We start from the raw sequence: 19,491 nt of genomic DNA, 5'->3' as shown, positions 1-19,491 counted from the left end.
GCTGAGATATGTACCACTTCTACCTGTTTCTCAGTTATCCCATCCTTCCACATTTTGGAGCAAAACTGAACACCATTATCTGATAGTATTCTTTTTGGCTTCCCTACTTTCACAAAATAATCACACACCATTTTATCATACACAGCTCTGGCAGTAGCTTTTCTCAAGGGATATAGCTTTATATACTTTGAGAAAAGTTCAACTGCTACAAATATGTATACTAAACCCCCCATGATTTTCGGTAATGGTCCAAAGATATCCACTGCTACTATTTCTAATACTTCATCAGGTTTTATTGATTGCATGGGCCCTTGATTAGTTGCATTTGTTACTTTCGCCTTTTGGCATAGATCACAAGATCTTATCCTCTGTGCTACCCTTCGTGCCATGTTGTTAAAGGTAATGCATTCATCTAACTTATCAGTACACTTCCGTGCACCACAATGGCCATATGCCAAGTGAACATAATCTATCAGCACTTCAGTGTGTTGTTCCGGACAACATACTCTCCACTTCCCTGGATTATTTAATCTTTGAAGATACAGTACACCTTTGTGTATTTTATATGAAGCCCTTATGTTAGTTGCGTCCGGATTGTCAAACTTGACCTTTACCGACTTGAGTGCATCATCATCACTTTGATATCTTCGCATATTTCGACATATTTCCCTAATTTTTTCTCTTCCTTCCGCTTTTTTGAAGTAATTCACCTCAAAAACATCTTCCCTATTCTTTACACTTCTTTATTCGTGTGAGACCCAACTCGCTTTATTTGTTCATGAGACCCAGAAAATATTAGATACAGGCTCCCAGGTAGATGCTATTTTCCTTGACTTCCGGAAGGCGTTCGATGCAGTTCCACACTGTCGCCTGATAAACAAAGTAAGAGCCTTTGGAATATCAGACCAGCTGTGTGGCTGGATTGAAGAGTTTTTAGCAAACAGAACACAGCATGTTGTTATCAATGGAGAGACGTCTACAGACGTTAAAGTAACCTCTGGCGTGCCACAGGGGAGTGTTATGGGACCATTGCTTTTCACAATATATATAAATGACCTAGTAGATAGTATCGGAAGTTCCATGCGGCTTTTCGCGGATGATGCTGTAGTATACTAAGAAATTGCAGCATTAGAAAATTGTAGCGAAATGCAGGATGATCTGCAGCGGATAGGCACTTGGTGCAGGGAGTGGCAACTGACCCTTAACATAGACAAATGTAATGTATTGCGAATACATAGAAAGAAGGATCCTTTATTGTGTGATTATATGATAGCGGAACAAACACTGGTAGAAGCTACTTCTGTAAAATATCTGGGAGTATGCATGCGGAACGATTTGAAGTAGAATGATCATATAAGATTAATTGTTGGTAAGGCGGGTGCCGGGTTGAGATTCATTGGGAGAGTCCTTAGAAAATGTAGTCCATCAACAAAGGAGGTGGCTTACAAAACACTCGTTCGACCTATACTTGAGTATTGCTCATCAGTGTGGGATCCGTACCAGATCGGATTGATGTGGGATCTGTACCAGATCGGATAGATGGAGGAGATAGAGAAGATCCAAAGAAGAGCGGCGCGTTTCGTCACAGGGTTATTTGGTAACCGTGATAGCGTTACGGAGATGTTTAGCAAACTCAAGTGGCAGACTCTGCAAGAGAGGCGCTCTGCATCGCGGTGTAGCTTGCTCGCCAGGTTTCGAGAGGGTGCATTTGTGGATGAGGTATCGAATATATTGCTTCCCCCTATTTGTACCTCCAGAGGAGATCACGAATGTAAAATTAGAGAGATTCGAGCGCGCACGAGGCTTTCAGACAGTCGTTCTTCCCGCGAACCTTACGCGACCGGAACAGAGAAGGGAGGTAATGACAGTGGCACGTAAAGTGCCCTCCGCCACACACCGTTGGGTAGCTTGCGGAGTATAAATGTAGATGTAGATTAAACATTACGTTATTACTTTGCTTTGTTTTTGTGACAAATTCCAGACGTCCCATTAAGACTTGGATCTTTAGCATTGAGTGTTCTTCCACCAAAGAAACAAGGTGTCTGAAAGTGAAAAAGATTCTGGATCGTGAGTTGTCCTTGGGTAGCTCAGATGGTAGAGCATTTGCCCGCGAAAGGCAAAGGTCCCGAGTTCGAGTCTTGGTCCGGCACACAGTTTTAATCTGCCAGGAAGTTTCATTCTCTTAGGGGTTTGTTTGTAGGATTTTCGGTAGCGAATAAATGTTGTTTCGCATATCAGCAGTTATCACATAAAATTGATCAAGAATGTCCATTATGAAGTTTGCTTCGGTCATTAATAAACTTCATGCAGCAGTGATCTTTGGCTTCTTGAACTGAAAGTCACAGAAGTTTCATGTAAGGTTTTATCTGTTTACATGTCGTCAGTTAACTGCTGTAATAATCGTTGGATGATAGCACAAGCAATTGTAAACAAAGTAACGAATAAAGTTTTCGTTTACTGTGTTTGAGGCCTACCTGCCGTTCTTGGTACTGGAGGCTACAAGTCGTTTAATTTGTGCTGAAGAATGAGTAATACGGGTGAGTATTGATGAAGAAAGTGGAATGTGCAGTGGATGGATTCACAAACAGAAACAAGTTGAACGAGCAATTGTAATTTTTATGTTAGGTAACTCGCAAGACGTGACAGAAAATGATGGAGATAAAACACTTACTGGATCAGAGAGTGTGCTTTCAACTGGAGATCCAGAAGAGAATGTGACAGCAGGTCAGATATTCCATAATGTTATAATTGATTGTCAACCAAAAAGTAACGAAGCTTCTTGTAACTTACTGCTATTTCTTTTAAATCTCTGGTTTCATTTGACTTGAGACTATCAGTTGTTTAACGGATAAGAAGTCCAGTCATCTAATTCACCCAAGTTTTTGTCGGCAGTATTTATCACTATGTTGCGCAGCTACTATCCTTTCGATTTTTAGTAACAACTACATTTCCTCTTCACTCTCTCCGGGAATCTGTAACTTTTGGTTTCAAGTTCCCGTTTTGTGTTGGTGCGTTGTTGGTATACTAATATCAGTTTTAATACAAAGCTGCCATTTGGCTCTGAATGTGCTGCGTAGTTACAGAATTTGGCTGGCGGTTAGATACTCGAGGTGTTGGTTGGCTCGTAATGGGGAAAAGGGGCATCATAGAGCAGCTGCTGAGATTCAGATTCTTGACAGTTTGTCAGCACGATTGAGAAAATTTTGTTATAAATATTTTGGAAGTATATCCTCGTCGTCAAGTGTTAAATATTGTGGCTTTACTAGTTTTCCCATTGTTGTTGCTGTTGTATTTAGGCTACATCATATTATTTTCCAGTACATCTGCATTCTTGATCTTTGTTGCTCTCTTCTATATTTTGAAAACGTTCCATCTCTCTTTTGTGTTTTAATCCTCGGATTCTTGTATGTTTTCTACGTGTTTGACTGTTTTTCCCAACTGTTGTAGATCTTTCTTATCTTCCATAACCTATGACATTTGTTTTATTGTCAACCCCTTGTTATCCATTCATTTTAATTGGTTGTAAAATGCAGCGCTTCACTTTCTCATTGTATCAATTTTCAGTTTTTTCGTACACTTCCTTGTTAATTCTTAATTTTAAAATCCCATGTTCATATTTTGTACCCCAAATTTTTCAAATTGTTATTTGATATTTCTTCTCCAAATTATTAAACTGTTTGGCTGTGTTTATGGTGAGGCATGAAGGCAGTCACTTTTCTGGGTTACTCACCACATTGTGATGCTTCAGCTTGCATTAATGTATTAATATTTTTATGGTACATCTTTTTTTTTGAAGTGAAATGCTGACTCCATTTTTTGGCTCTGTTTGAGTTAGCTGCTTTGCCCAGAGTACTTGGCTGAATTATTTCTCTGAAGTATTTAAATAGTGAAAGTTTCTTAATTTTTCCATATCTTGATCCCAGTACATAGTCTTTAATGTTGGTCATGTATACAGTTTTTCAAATGAAATTTGTAATCCACCTTTTTCCACAACTTCCTGCTATGATTGCTAAATCAGTAGCAAAACAAGTCAATTTCAAGGTTCTCTTTCTTCCGATTTTCAATATTATTTATTCCCACTTCTTCTGTTCTTTTTATCCATACTCATACTACTTTCTTTAAAACACAAATGAATAATAATGGAGACAATCCATCCCACATGCCAATTTTAATTTTGAAATGTTTCGATATTTCCATTACAAATTAAACTTTGGAAATTTTGCTAGTCAAAGTTTGCTTAATGATTTGCCAAGGTTTTATTGTCGTCTCCAAATTCTTCTAGGAATAGTGTGTGTGTGTGTGTGTGTGTGTGTGTGTGTGTGTGTGTGTATGTGTGTGTGTGTGTGTGTGTGCGCGCTGATTGGGACTTGAAGTTTCTTACACCTGATTAAGAGTTTTAGGGTTGAGTACTTGTTTGACACACAGTCTTCCTCTCCAAAACCCCCCCCCCCCCTAGTATTCCCTAATTTTTCTGCCATTGGATTGTTTAACCTATTTTGCAAAGATAGTTTTATACATCACCAGGAGGAGTGATATCCCTCAGTAATTGTCTACATATATTTTGGTTAAAAAGTTATGTTCAATACTAGTCATCAGCTTTTCAGCTCTGACGAGTGATGTGGGAAACATGCAGCAAACTTTGTAAGCAACACGGCATTTATAACGTGATATCAGTGGTGAGTTTTTCAAACAGGGTGAGCTACAGATCAGTTTGCCACAACAACCAAATTTTTAGCTTTCACTTTTGTTGGCTTCGACAACTTGCAACCAGTCTCTCACTACAACAAGGTTTTCTCATTGCTCATTGCTTGGCTTTACCAAATAAAAACGAATCTGTAAAAATATGCACCAGATGTGATGTCACAGCAGCTATTAACTGGTCAGAGCCGAGGACTAGTAGTGAATATTTTTCTTGGCCTCTGTTTTGACCCACTTTTTGTTTAATGTATGAATATGCACTGTTTTCGAATCTCCTGGTAAGTCTCTCAGATGTTTCCAATTCCCTAATGTAGCCACTTAACAGTTCAGTCATTTGCATTTTTCTACATTCCTGCTACAATGTTGTAATTCCCTAGAGCTTTGTTGGTTTTTAGTTCTTCAATAATTTGTGGAATTTCCTCCAAAATTTGACTGTTGGGAGTCTTCAGTTTTATGTTGTGGAAAAGTTTTGGGAATTTTTCCTTCAGTTCTTCACAGTATAAAAGTTTCTGAAAGTATCTTGCCAGCATCCTACAGTTTTCGTGATTATTTAAGGCCAGCCTTCAGTTTTCGTCTTTCCTGGAAGTCCTTGTAAAGTAAGAAAAGTGGGTCATTCGAGTAGTTTGGTTCAATTAACCCATTGAATTTCATTGGAACCATTATATTATAATAAAAAAGTTTTTCTTGAAAATCTTTTTCTTAGCATTCTGCTGTTCTGTATCTATTCTTAAGGGTTTACGTTTTGGTGATAATTTCCTGTTCTGTGGGAGAATTTTATTTAATTCTTTCGATGTTGTGAAATGAGGCGGTCATATGGTCAATCTGAAATTCCCCTAAATGTGGATTTGCCACTCCATGTTTTTTGTTCTCTTGCGAATTTTTTAGAAGTTGTGAACATTAACTTGAGGTTAAATTCTTTGCACAGTTTATGATAATATCTTTTTTAAAAAATCCTATTCTTTGGTGACTTCTATATCAATAATTTCACCTTTGATGTCCCTTCTAAGAATATGTTTCATTATGTTTTGGTTATCATTGTCAGTTGCCCACTGTCAATTAAAGTAACAAATAAATCTTGTGGAGCTGAGTTTCATTTTTCCTCTTACCTTTTTTGCAAAGTTACTATGGAAAAATTCATCATCTTCGTGTCAGCCAACAAAATAACTGAATGTTATTTGATACTAAAGCGTTCTTGCAGTTGCTGTAAATATGAATCAGTTTTTGTGTTATGAGGTCCATCGGGCATGATACTTAGTTTGAGAAATCGAAGTTCAGTTTAAGCGTATTAGTGATGTTATCTATGAGATTTATCGAGAGTCTTTGGTGGAGCGTGCTATGCTCAAAACAGGTGTTACTGAGTGTACCCTGGTTGATTAGTTTTCATTTTGTTGGCGTGTGTGTATGTGTGTAATTAATTAAATGTAGTGGTCCTATTGAGGGGCGGGGGGACACGATGTAGGGCTCTATGTTTGAGAGACGGTGTAGGAACATGTCAGGTGGATTTGCTTCACATTGAAGGGTTGGGATGGAGGGCTTACAACCACCTTGTAGTTAATTGCATAGTATAGTTTAAAATTATGCGACTGTGCTTGTACGAATACTATTGAGGGGTATTTGAGGTCAGTTAAATGTGTTGTGGCGAGGGATAGAAGACACTTTTTTGTCTTGCGGGCTCATCCTAATGAGTACTAATGGTGGGAGAATGTTCCTGAGTTATTTTGTATTTTTCAGGGGTTCATGAAGATAATTTATTTACTCATCAAAGCATCATTTCACTATGATATAGGAATTATCAATGAAACTAAATAGATTAAAAATACACACACACACACACACACACACACACACACACACACACACACACACACATATATATAGAATACAGTACTGTACATAAGTTTCTTTTTGAGGATGGGACTTGATGAAGTAGCCATCCCTGCAGTTGCCTGAAATAATTTAGGATAGCCTAAACCAGGGTAGCAGGAAAGAGCAAACAACATCCTCCCGAATATAAGGTCAGTGTCTTAACAGCTGCATTTCTTCATTCAGTGGAATATGTTATATCCTCTGTGTTAAAACTTAATAGGAGATAGCCCCTTTTGGTGCTAATCAGAACAAGCTACATTGATTTATATATAGAGAAAATAAATGCCAAACACTAATCAACAACATACTGTGGAACCCACTGCCTGTACGAGGAAGTGGGAGCTTAACTTAGTTGTAACACAGACCTACCTGTTGGTACTGTATCCTCGAAGTTCATCTGCATGTACTTGACCTGTTAACCTTGCCTGCCCTCTCTTGTAGTGCAGTTGTTTGTATGCTATGTTAGAGCAATTATGCAAAGTTGCAAGTGCATTTAGCAGAATTCACGGAGCTCACACCACCACATCTACTGCCAATCAACATGGCACTACCACCAAGAATGAATTTACATTTCTAACCACTACGACACTGCTATATTGTTTGGCATATAGTTTATGCTTTGTGCCACAAGGGACTTAAAGCCACAATGCCAGAATAGTTGTGGATCTACTGGCAATAAGCAATTGTTGAGTGGTACTTAAGATAGGTAAATAAATTAGTGGAATCAATGTGAAGTGAAGTAGAAATTAGAATGAAAAACTTAGTTAGTTTAGAAGAGTTACACACTGGCAAACAGCGAGCAGAGCAGCAGTGGCAACGGCCGGTGCTTGCAAGTCAGCACGTTCAGGAGAAGCCATCGCCCTCCCCACATAAGCGGAAGCTGTCGATTCAGCCGTCAGGTCATCACCCAACCGGCTCACACGTTTCTTAATTGTCACATGTGATCAAAGGCCCTCACCTACATTCCAAGAGCCAATGATTGACGTTAAGAAGATTCTTCAAGAAGCTTTTCAATGTGACAGAAGAGGCAATGACCGTGAAGTCGTCCACCTCCAGTGAACTGAAGTAAATAAATACGCGAGACGCAGTGGGCCCGACAGTAGTTTTCAGTTCCAGTACAGTTCAGTCGGTGCTGAAGACCGTCATGCAGGAAGAGACTACATCATACACAGAAGCACCAAGTCTGCCGCTGTAATGGAATAGCAAGCAGCAGCCTCGCCGCCAGAAGACAGAAATTTGAAGGTATTTGAAGACTGATTTTTACGTACCCGGGTGACTCGTGAGGACGGGAAGGAGACGGCCTCACATCAGCAGTCACTTGTGAGCTGGTGATGAAGATCTGACAGCCAAAGACTGGCAAGTTGGAGTCCGTTGTTCGAGTCCAGGACACTGGCCTTTCCCTGCCGCGCCGCTCCGCTGGCCGACGCACAACACACGCAGCCGCATAGAGAAGAGAAACACTGGGACGCCACATCCAAGGTATCACCACCCGATTCACGACTTCATTCTCAATAATTAAACAGGCCACCTCACAATGCGCGTCTCCAGTCAACTGGGCAAAACAGCGACACGAGATCCACACCGCCACGCGTAATCAGGCGCTGCCGCTCATGCAAGCAGAAGGCTTCGCAAACGACAGCTGCTGCTCTCCCAGCCAGAACAATCCAGTAAGCAAAACCATTGTACGAATCTTCCAATAAAAGTTATCTTATGTAAAAAACGCTGTTTCATTCTACCTCATACCTGAGCCAAGGAAGAACCCACCCTGCCCACATGTTGTTAAGAGAGAAAAAGTAATTTATTTAGTGTTTTTCACCCTGACATAATGCTTTAGAATCAAATGCCCTTTGCGGTAATGCTCATCCTGACAATTGACTAGCATCAACAGAGGTTAACCAGTTACACAATATAATATTCTCTGAGGCACTGTATCATCTAAATTCGCTGTCGTGAGCCAGAGGTCATTAGCTACACCGTAGTCACAACACTGAGGTGGAAACAACCAGATAGTCCACATTGTTCCACTTACCAACATGTGTTGGAGTGATGGCGTATTGTACGGCATACACTTTTCTCACTATCTGTCGTCATCTAGGTCTGTGTACATTATCGCAATCAAAGTATACTGCATCAACACCAGTCAAAATCACTGTCTACATAGCTGTACTTAATTAGGCATTGTTAATAAAGCTTATCATGCCACAGAGTTGAAGCTGCCATTTGAGTCAGGTCTCACCTCTTCCAACATCCGGTGCATTCTCTGTGAACAGCACTCATCTACCCCGCTGCTAATGTTTCTGGCCTGCAGGATTGATGTTAGACAATCTAAGTTAGATATATTAATGCTTCTTGTAATATAATGGCCTAATTCAACTACTCTATTTAAGACACTCTCAGTATGCGATGTGAATTAATTTCCCCTACTTACTAACTCTGACAATATGTGATTTTATGGTGGACTATTTTTCCTCTCTGTGCTTCACTGAGTTGGTCTGTTCCATCTGTAGAGGGCGTCCTTGACAACTATACAGTATTTTTATTTTTCTCCCTGCTGGTATTCTTACACCAGCCTTCCAAACTTCCCAAGAGCACACCTGTAACTCCTGGCATGATGATTCACATTTGTTCGCTTGTGCCTTCTTCCTGCTGTGTGACAATGGCTTCCTGGGGCCATTTTCAGCTACCACCAATTCCAATTATTACACTCAATCAAAATTCCAATATATCATGATCCCAAGCTTATATCACGATGTTGTTTTCACTAATCACACTTTAATAAAAATTCACATCCTTCGACACAGGTTTTCACATGCGTCCTTTCTTAGTCATTATTATAATCTGTAAACTTAGTAACTCTGAAATGAGCGTACGAAGTGAGGTGGCATACCACTGAAAAGTCTCAAGCATTCTTTGATTTATTTAAAATTTGTTTCAGTTAACTTATAGCATTAAACATACTTTTGATCTTCATCACTGCATATGCTAAGGACACCTACTGGTGACTCCTGGATATGAAGATGCTGCTGTGCCTTTTACACTAAACCAGTCTGTTCAGGAAGGTGACACCAGGCCTTCAATTATTCCCCATTCACGTCTTTATGTCAGTCCATCTGAAAAATTGAAGAAACAGACCCTGCCCTCATGATGAGTGACATATTGAACCAGGGAGAATTATAATGTCTTGTCATTCTCCCAAGTTCAATATACCACTCATCATGGGAGCATGGGTGTTTCCTCATGCACTTCAGATCTTGGCTCATGATTTTCTTGTAAAGGTTTAACATCATGATCAGGTATTGCAATGTGACAGGTTCTTGTAGTTATCCCCTTTCATTATTAACCATTAGTCTGATCCTCGGAGTAAGCTTTAATTTTGTAACACCATTCTGTATTACTTATGAAGCTGCCTTTTTAAACAGGTATATTTTAGTGATCTTTTCCATTTCCTCAGGGAGTTTATTACACAATTTTATTCACTGATAGAAAATGCTGTTTTGAATTTTTTATGTGTATAATTTTATTCACTGATAGAAAACACTGTTTTGAATTTTTTGTTTGTTTGTCCAAACTGGCTCTTGTACCATGACAGTTCATAGATCTATTAGTGGTGCACTAGTAATGTTTTTCCTGCTGTGCACAACAGGTTGTTACAGGTACTCACATGATGCATTAAGGATACCCAGTTTTCTAAATAGCTGTTTAGAATGAGTCTGACTGCCACTTCTCATTTTTATTCTTATGGCCCTTTTTTGCAGTTTCAAAATTGTGTCCATGTTTTGTTCCTTCAATCCGCAGAAAAGAATCCCATAGCATTGGCTATTACAAATTAATGATAAAACCATAAGATCAAAATGTGCTGATGACATTCCTTTTTTCCCTTATCTTTATGTATTCATTCCATCTTAACAATCAATACTCATCCCAAAAAGCTTATGTTACATGACTGATAGATTTATCATCTGTGATTAAAGTGACAGAATTGTTTTCCCTGTTTATGCTGAAGTGCATACTGATTATTTTCTTTTTGTTAAATCTTAATTTATGAAATACTGCCTACTCATAAAAGTTCTTGAGGATTTCATGTGCTCTCTCTAACAGTTCATCTGTTTGATCAATGATTCTGATGTTGTTGTCATCAGCAAAGCAACATTTTCTAAATATCTTATAATGTCTGGAAAGTCATTGATACACGTGGCACATAAGAAAATAATGTGTCAAGTGCCAAAAAACTGATTTAGAGATAATCAACAAAATGCACATAGCACTTCCACAATAGCGGTATAAAAGTAGGGGATCAGTACACAAACAAAAGAACTGCACAGTTTTCTTTTCATAGATGGGTTTTTGTTCAACATTATTAGGGTTAAGAACAAAACAATACAAAATTGGAAGAAAATGAAATGTTCTGTATACTATGGCTTTAACATAAACAATGATACAAGAGCCATCATGCCCATTTTCACTCATTTCTTAAGGTTCTTGTGAAACCACTTGTTCTCCTCTTTCACAAATGAAATCATTTTAGCTAAATCCCTTCTCTTTCCTTCAGACAACCTAGATTCACAGTGTGGTGTTTTCAGCTACACCTGTTGAAGATCAGGAGGCGTCACGACCCTTTTCGAGGTGTAATGTTCCTTGAACTTGTCAGTTGCATTAAGAGTTAACTGAACTTGCAGTACCCATAGCTATTCAGCAGTCAGTCTGCTCCACAGTGCTTTTGGAATATGCATGTTGGTGAAATTCTTATATTTGTCAGCAGCTGACTTAAAATCACAAAAATCTGTTTCTTGCATAATAGTCAATGTGAATGGTGCTCTGTGTGTAGCTTCAATGATGAGACCAACTGAATCTTTTGGAACTTCACACACACAGTTAGCCTCTTTCATTTTTCAGTGCGAGCAAAATCACGATTGCAAGACATAAAACAGTGCCCTTTCAATAAGAACTTACGTTCTATTTCCTTAGAGTAACCTTTTGCTTTTAGATAAACTCACAGAAATATCACCACCTTATTTTTGTTCTGCCCACAGGAGTGTCACTCCACATTATCAGTTTCTTTTTACAAGTAATTTTTGGTGTAAGACTTTGAGCACACAGGAAGCAATTTCATTCCAATCCCTACCACACAAGGCCTCATGCCAGAGAAACATGTGATCTGTTTGATTATCACCAACATGAATGCAAAAGCTGTAATTTGAGAGATGCCATAAATAGTACATTCCACTGTGCCATAATAAAGCAAGAGAAATCACTTTTGTAAATCCATTGCAACTGTACATAGGCCTACATCTTAGTTAGGCCCTTGACTCTTAATTGTGTCCACTTTCATGGAATCCATAGTGTTATTTGCGTAACAATAACACCACTCATTACTCAATAACTATTCAAATTATCATTGACATTATAACAATTAACAAGTCAAGAACAGTGAGGTGTGCCCGAAAGCCACCAGTACCTTGTGGTGCCAAGTGCACCAAGACGGTCACAATTTCACAACACTTAATCCATTTGTTATTCAGATGGGTGCAGATACCATTGCCGGTCCTGTGAGGTCCTGCTCTTGGTTGTGTAATGGAACCTTGCTTTTGGAGGCAGATAGTGCTTTTCAAGCACAGAAACTGCGTAATACAACCCATCTCCACAGCTCCTGTTAAAGTAGAGGTCCACTCGGCCACCTGATGGCTTGATCGAGGCTGAAGTAACTGCCTATCTCACAGATTGGGGAGTGACTGTAGTTCAGTGCTTCAGGAAAAGGATTGACAAAGAATTAGTCACTTTTGACCATGTGGTACGTCCATAAAAAATTAAGGCTGACTTTGGAGCTATTACTGTCAGACCATATATCCCGAATCCCACGTGTTGCTATGTCAGCACTACAACCACACCCATGAAAATGCAGCCAAGTGCATAACCTGTGGCAGGAACGCTCATGAGGTTGAATGTCCAAGTCCTTACATTCAGTATATCAATTCCAAGGGTGATCATGCTGCTTCCACCCATGATGTCCAATCTACTTTAGTGAGACACCTGTTCCTACTAACATTGCTTGGAAAATGTTGACTAGCCACAAACATTGTACACCACCCTCTGGCAATTATAGTGTAGTTCTCACTACACCCTGACCTACGAAAGACATGGCTATGCAGACTTGTGAGTTACAGTTTAGTGTCACAGTTGTTAAACCGTCCAGCTCCAAGGTCACACCCTAATCTTCACCTGCTATGCGTGCACAGCATACTAACAAACCTTCCCCTGCTCCATCAAAATTGCCTGCCTCGCAAGCAGAAGCAAGGAAATCCAAAAAGGACTTTCTGCACACTTGTAGGCAGCCAACATCTAGCTCTGCACCTGACAAACTCCAAGGTTCTAAGCAGTCAGACAAAGGCAAACAATCTTCTCCTTCTCCACTTTAGTGTTTGTTCTTCAACGGTGTCACCGTACAATACCCTCACCCAGCCAACCTCCGTTTTACTGGGACGCAACAACCAGTCTGCTGGCCAATTGGAGGTGAATACCGACACCTCTGTCGAACTAATGGACCAGGATCCTACAGCCTCTGAACCTGGTTATTGTGTACGTTCGAATTCTGGCACTCAGCAGCCACCACAGTGACTGCCTCCTTATTTGGCCTGTTTCCTGTGTATCATTGGATATGGTTATTCTCCAATGGAACATTCGTGACATCAGATGCAATATGGTTGAATTACAGCTCCCCTTGTGATCATACTGTCCAATTGTTTCCTGTCACCAGGAAACAAAATTACTCCCTCAAGATTGCTTTCACCTCCCACACTTCACATCAGACCGTTTTGAATTTTTGACCTGTACTGGTCAGCTTGCTCATCATCTCGAGTGGTCTGTTCTCTCCGACACACACTCGAATGACCATTTCGTCTGTGTCATTTGTTTAGTAATGCCTATCCCATCTGTGCATCCCACCAACTGGCAGCTTTCCATAGCTGACTGGCAGCTCTACTCCTCACTAGCCCCTTTCGATGAACACCATTTCCCCTGAATTGATGATCAGGTCGAATACCATACAAACGCTATCCTTACTGCCACAGAATGTTCCATAATTCGCACCTCTTCCTCGCCGCAACGTACCCCCTCCCATGGTGGACTGAGGCATTCCATGACACAATCTGCTTGCAGAGACAAGTTCTCCGCATTTTTAAAATGCAAACCCACGATGGCGAACTGTATCCATTGTAAAGTTATGTGCACAGTGTTGCTGCATTTTCAGGGACAGCAAAAAAGCTAGTTGGCTTCCTTTCCAGAGCTCTTTCAACACACGCATCAAAAAAGTTTTGCATCATCCCAATTCCCAGAACTCCTGAAGATAGACATTGACTGTGGATATTGTATCACAGACACAATCCCTTTGACTGTTCAGAGATGTCACTAAACCTGCCCAAAGATGCGAACTACCATGCATGAGCAGCTATTATTAGACAGAGAGGGTCTGATAGCTGATCAGTTCCAGTCATTCCACCAGGAAGGAGGTACATGGCTTGTGTTGCCTATAGTTCAACCATGCCTAGACGGTTCAATACCATGGTTCGATCGTCTCCGCATTGTTACTTTGCACCAGGAAGGGCTCTCAGCAAGGGGAGTGTCCAGGTGTCTCCGAGTGAAACAAAGCAATGTTATTTAGACATGGAGGAGGTGCAGAGAGACAGGAACTGTCGATGACATGACACGCTCAGGCCACCCAAGGGCTACTACTACGGTGGATGGCTGCTACCCAAGGATTGTGGCCCGTAGAAACCCTTACAGCAATGCCACCATGTTGAATAATGCTTTTCATGCGGCCACAGGACATCGTGTTACAACTCAAACTGTGCGCAATAGGCTGGTTGATGCTCAACTTCTCTCCCGACGTCCATGGCGAGGTCCATCTTTGCAACCAGGACACCGTGCAGCGCGGTACAGATGGGTCCAACATCATGCAGAATGGAACACCTAGGATTGGCATCAAGTTCTCTTCACCGATGAGTGTCGTATATGCCTTCAACCAGACAATCGTCGGAGGTGTGTTTGGAGGCAACCCGGTCAGGCTGAATGCCTTAAACACACTGTCCAGTGAGTGCAGCAAGGTGGAGGTTCCCTGATGTTTTGGGGTAGCATTGTGTGAGGCCGACATACACTGCTGGTGGCCATGGAAGGCACTGTAGCAGCTGTACAATACATGAATGCCATCCTCCAACCGATAGTGCAACCATATCAGCAGCATATTGGCGAGGCATTCGTCTTCATGGTCGACAATTCGCACCCCCATTGTGCATATCTTGTGAATGACTTCCTCCTGGATAACAACATTGCTCAACTAGAGTGACCAGCATGTTCTCCAAACGTGAACCCTATCAGACATGCCTTGGATAGTTTGGAAAGGGCTGTTTATGGATGACATGACCCACCAACCACTCTGAGGGATCTGCGCCAAATCGCCATTGAGGAGTGGGACAATCTGGACCAACAGTGCCTTGATGAACTTGTGGTTAGTATGCCACGACGAATACAGGCATGCATCAATTCAAGAGGATGTGCTACTTGGCATTAGAGGAACCAGTGTGACAGTAATCTGGACAACCACCTGTGAAGGTCTCGCTGTTTAGTAGCACAACATGTCATCTACAATGTCATTGTAGATCCTCTTGGTATCTCCACACCTTGGGCCAATATTTTGCAGACATTTGGGCTGTTGTGTGAAAACATGGAGGCAGACCTTAAAATTAAAAATATTCTTATTATAAATCTGATTATCAGCACTGTTAGCTGAAACATAAAATTTATCAATTTGAAGCTTAATTTTCATGTTAAAAACTGCTGGAACTGAACAAATGGCTTTATAACTTGTCTAAATTTAAGTCTCTAGAGCTTCTAAGAAATTTGTTTTCAAAAATACTACAGTGGTGCATTGTAAAGTAATTTATTAACAGAAAATATCTGAAAAAGTTGAAAGGTATCTTAAGCCAGCACATTTTGATCGCTGATATTGATTTTATTTAATTAGTGAAGTCCCCAGGCTGATTAATTTTTTATTGTTATCTCATGTCATTCTGTTACCAAAGAAAGCCTGAAATTTGTTTTTCAGGGTCAATGCAGTATTATAGAATCCTGTAATTAGGCATGCAAATACAGATTTGTGAGATAGATAAAAGTCTCACAGCAGAGAAAAAAAATATTCATTATAAACAACATTTTGTAACGGTAACGGAATGACATAAATGGAGTAAAGGAATGACAATAGTTTATAACTGAATTTGCCTGACATTCCTTAGGCGTTGTAAGGCAAATACATTTGTATTTTGGCTATATTGCAATTTTGTATGTCGGCTATACTGTTAGTAAAAGCTTTTTTTTTTTTGGGGGGGGGGGGGGGAGTGGGGAAGTCCCACAAACTGAGAATGTGTTTTTCAGAGAGAAGAACTTATATTCAGTGAATCTGAAGAGTAACTGCTGAAAGGGGATTTAATAAGCTTCTTTGGTAAAGATTACAATGAAATGACTAAATGGCTGAATACTACATGTAGAATGGAGTTAATTATTTTGATAAACCATATTTCTTATTCACTAACCTATGGTTTCTCTGGGGAGCAATGGCAGTACCAAATTATAAGAAAACCTCAATATTGCATATAGAAAAAGAAGTAACTGACGTACTATGTACTGCAACAGAATGTTGATTTTCTTTGAAGGTCACTATGTATTATGCCTAAATAATGAGACATTTTTATGTATTGTGTTGTTAGAAGATCACCATATGGAACAGAATTTTTTATTTAAAATAGATATTGGCTTGTTTCTAGCAATTACACTGTTTCCACAGTAATTCTAAAACAAGATATTTCATTTTTACAGTTGTTATCATGCCTCTCTCATCAGCTGAGAAAATGAGAGAATACTGGACATGACTCAAGGAGAAAGGTTAAGTGATGAGATTAAGAGAAAGGACAGGAAAAGGAAAAGGCTGAAATGGCAAAAGTTTTAACTGCTGCTCAACTTAAGGAACAAAGAGAAAAGAGAAACTTAATCAAAGAAAATTCAGAAACAAAGTTAGAGGCAGTAGTGAAGGCAATAGCGATGATGCTTGTGTCGTCTGCACCAAGAGTCCATATAAACCTACAGCTACATTAAGGAAAGCAGTTAAACGTGTGGAAACTTGTTTACCTAGAAGTCCAAGAAAGTACAAGAAAGTTGTCTTGGAATTAGCTGCTGCTCATGGAGTTTTGGTAAACGAACAACAGGTGAAAAATCAGTCAGTGCCGAAATACAGATACAGAAGAACCTGTTGCTACTTTTCAAGTTTGAGATGAGATTTCATGGCAAACTCCTGGAATGAAAGATTATGTGATAATGAAGGATAAGGAAAGTGGAAAAACCAAACTCCTGAAGAGGTACATGATTGTGACCTTGAAAGAAGCACATGCTATATATCAAGAGGAATTCCCAGACATGCCAATAAAATTGTCCAAGTTCTGTGCATTGAGATCAAAGTTTGTATGCACCTTTCAGGATACACCGCACAATGTTTGTCTCTGCCGCTTTCACGAGAATGTAAAGCTACTTTTGAAAGCTATAAATGAGGTTGTTCCGCAAGTGAAAAGAAGTTCGCATGATGTCCAAATGTGGAATGTGTGCAAATGTGTCTTTGAAGGATAAATATTCTTTGGATGAGAACTTAGTGAAGAAGCTGAGCAAATGGACCCAAAGGCAAATAGTGAACCAGCGAATCACTCTGAAAGAATTTCATGGTAGTGTTGGTCAGAGTCTTGATGCTTTTTCAAACTTGCTACTGTAATTTTTACAACATACATTTGTTAAAAGACATAAGTCAAATTTTTTTGAAAACCAAAAGAATTCTGCATACAAGAACATCTTGTGCAAGTAGATTTTGCAGAAAATTATACTGTTCAACTGCAGAATGTAGTCCAGAGAGCCAATTGTTTGTGGCATATGTTTGGGACTCACAAAATGATGGATATTTTTGTGCTGTTATTAGTGATGAACTTGATCATATTAAATATTCAGTGCATGCTTTTCTAAGTAAGATTGTAGAGCACATTATATCTATGAACCCAGAGATAGAATCTGTCACATTCATGAGTGTTGGTGCAGCCAATCAATTTAAGCAGTGTTTCCTGTTTGCCAACTTGACATTTTTCAGAGAACACTATGGAATAGATGTTTCATGGGACTTCTTTGCCACTTCACTTGGCAAAGGTGTTGTGGATGGGATTGGTGAAACTTTAAAGTGTGCCATGTGGAATATCTGCAAAGCTGGGAAACACATACTATGTGGGGCTCTGGACTTTGTAAAAAGTGCATAGACCGAGGACTTTGCAAAAATTGCGTAGACCGAAACCATCCATGCTGTTACACCTATCGCTCCGTATACTTTTGAGTACCAGCTTTACTCACTATCTCCCCAGAGGTTTGTGCGCAACTTCAAAGAGCGATCCTCAGCCAAAGAAAATTTCCAGGACCTGATCAATCATACAGGCTTGCATAAAGGTGATTTTGCTTTGGTTTCCTATGCTGGAAGAAACAGATCAGATTTTTTGTGGGGCAGGTGATTTCTGTTGAAGATGGTTACAAAATTTCATTTCTTAGAAAGAACAAGTGCAAATGGAAAGATATTTACATTTCACTCAAAGGAAAATAAATGTTGGGTGGAAAAAGACTAAATTGTAGAGAAACTAGCTGCACCTACTATAGATCAGAGGAATAAGTACCATTTTCCCTATGTGATCAACAGTGTAGAATACAACTGGTAATTTTCAAGTGAAAGTGTCATTCTGTTAGTATTAAGTGTCATTCTGTTAACAGCGATTTTTTTTATTTTGTCAGTAAAATATTAGTTTAATGCGTCTGTCATCTATGCCGTTTTGTTTCCCATTTATTCCTCTTCACATTATAATTTTTGTGAACTTTAATAACAAATGGCCGAGCTGAATTATTGTTGCATTATAAATGAGAACTATATGCACATCTGAATTGTGTCATTCTGTTACCAGAGTGTTTTTTATGTAAGTCTCATTATGTGAATGAAACTTAAACTATTAAATTAAATAAACTGTGTTCCTTTGCTTGTGTAGAAAATACAATATTAAATTTTTTCTTTTATCATGATTCTTGGTCTTTTCTACACTTACAGAGCAAAAACAATCACTGAGTGTCATTCCGTTACTAATGAAACTACCCATTTCAAGTTACATCCACTACCACCTGCCTTCTTTCCTCTAAAATGGGTGGCTGAGGCAAGGATGGTATCTTTCTACTCCCAGAATGGTGAATGTCACAATACTGCTTTTACTATGAGGGAGCTTAGACAAGCACTCTCTTTGTCCCAGTCATCCATTCCAGGACCGGAGGGCATTCAAGTTTTGATGTTGCAACACTTATCTCCTGATGGGCTATGCTTTCTCCTCCTTACATGTAACCACATTTGGGCAGATTGCATATTTCCCAGTCACTATTGTGTTAGGCCATTGACATTCACATACCTAACCCTTGGTAAGGACAAACATTTTACTTCCAGCTACCAACCAGTAGCGTCTGCAACATGAGTGTTCGGAATAAAGTTCCTGAATTTACTCCCTCCAGGAAGCATGTGCCGCGCAAGTTATTCTCGGGATTGAGGCCTGATTGAACCCTGAGATAGGAAGTTCTGAAATATTTAGAGTTGGAACGTGTATTGGAAAGACAGATTAGACACCATGGAAGGTGGTGTCTTCATTGCAGTTGACAGAAATATTGTGTCTACTGAGGTCGAAGTAGAGTGTGATTGTGAAGTTATCTGGACACGTCTAACAGGGCTAGGGGAAATAAAGTTAATTGTGGGGTGTTATTATCGGCCACCAGGTTCCACCATGACAGTTCTACAATCATTCAAAGGGAGTCTACATTTTGTATCGTAGAAGTACC

The 19,491-nt window shown here is 39.7% G+C and overlaps 1 protein-coding gene across 1 annotated transcript in view; it reads left to right on the top strand.

Annotated features, from left to right (window-relative positions):
• The first annotated feature begins 2,345 nt into the window (after positions 1 to 2,345).
• The window catches only part of LOC124593672 (protein phosphatase 1 regulatory subunit 7), a 76,240-nt gene continuing 59,094 nt past the window's right edge, over positions 2,346 to 19,491 (top strand). Inside the window, exons 1-2 of the mRNA XM_047131965.1 lie at positions 2,346 to 2,537; positions 2,626 to 2,724. Coding sequence (XP_046987921.1) covers positions 2,525 to 2,537; positions 2,626 to 2,724 — 112 coding nt within the window. The 5' untranslated portion in view covers positions 2,346 to 2,524. The remainder of the gene's footprint in view (positions 2,538 to 2,625; positions 2,725 to 19,491) is intronic.

The sequence above is a fragment of the Schistocerca americana genome, chromosome 2 (assembly GCF_021461395.2).
Source record: "Schistocerca americana isolate TAMUIC-IGC-003095 chromosome 2, iqSchAmer2.1, whole genome shotgun sequence".
Taxonomy (NCBI): Eukaryota; Metazoa; Arthropoda; class Insecta; order Orthoptera; family Acrididae; genus Schistocerca; species Schistocerca americana.
This window is presented reverse-complemented; position numbering and strand designations above follow the sequence as displayed.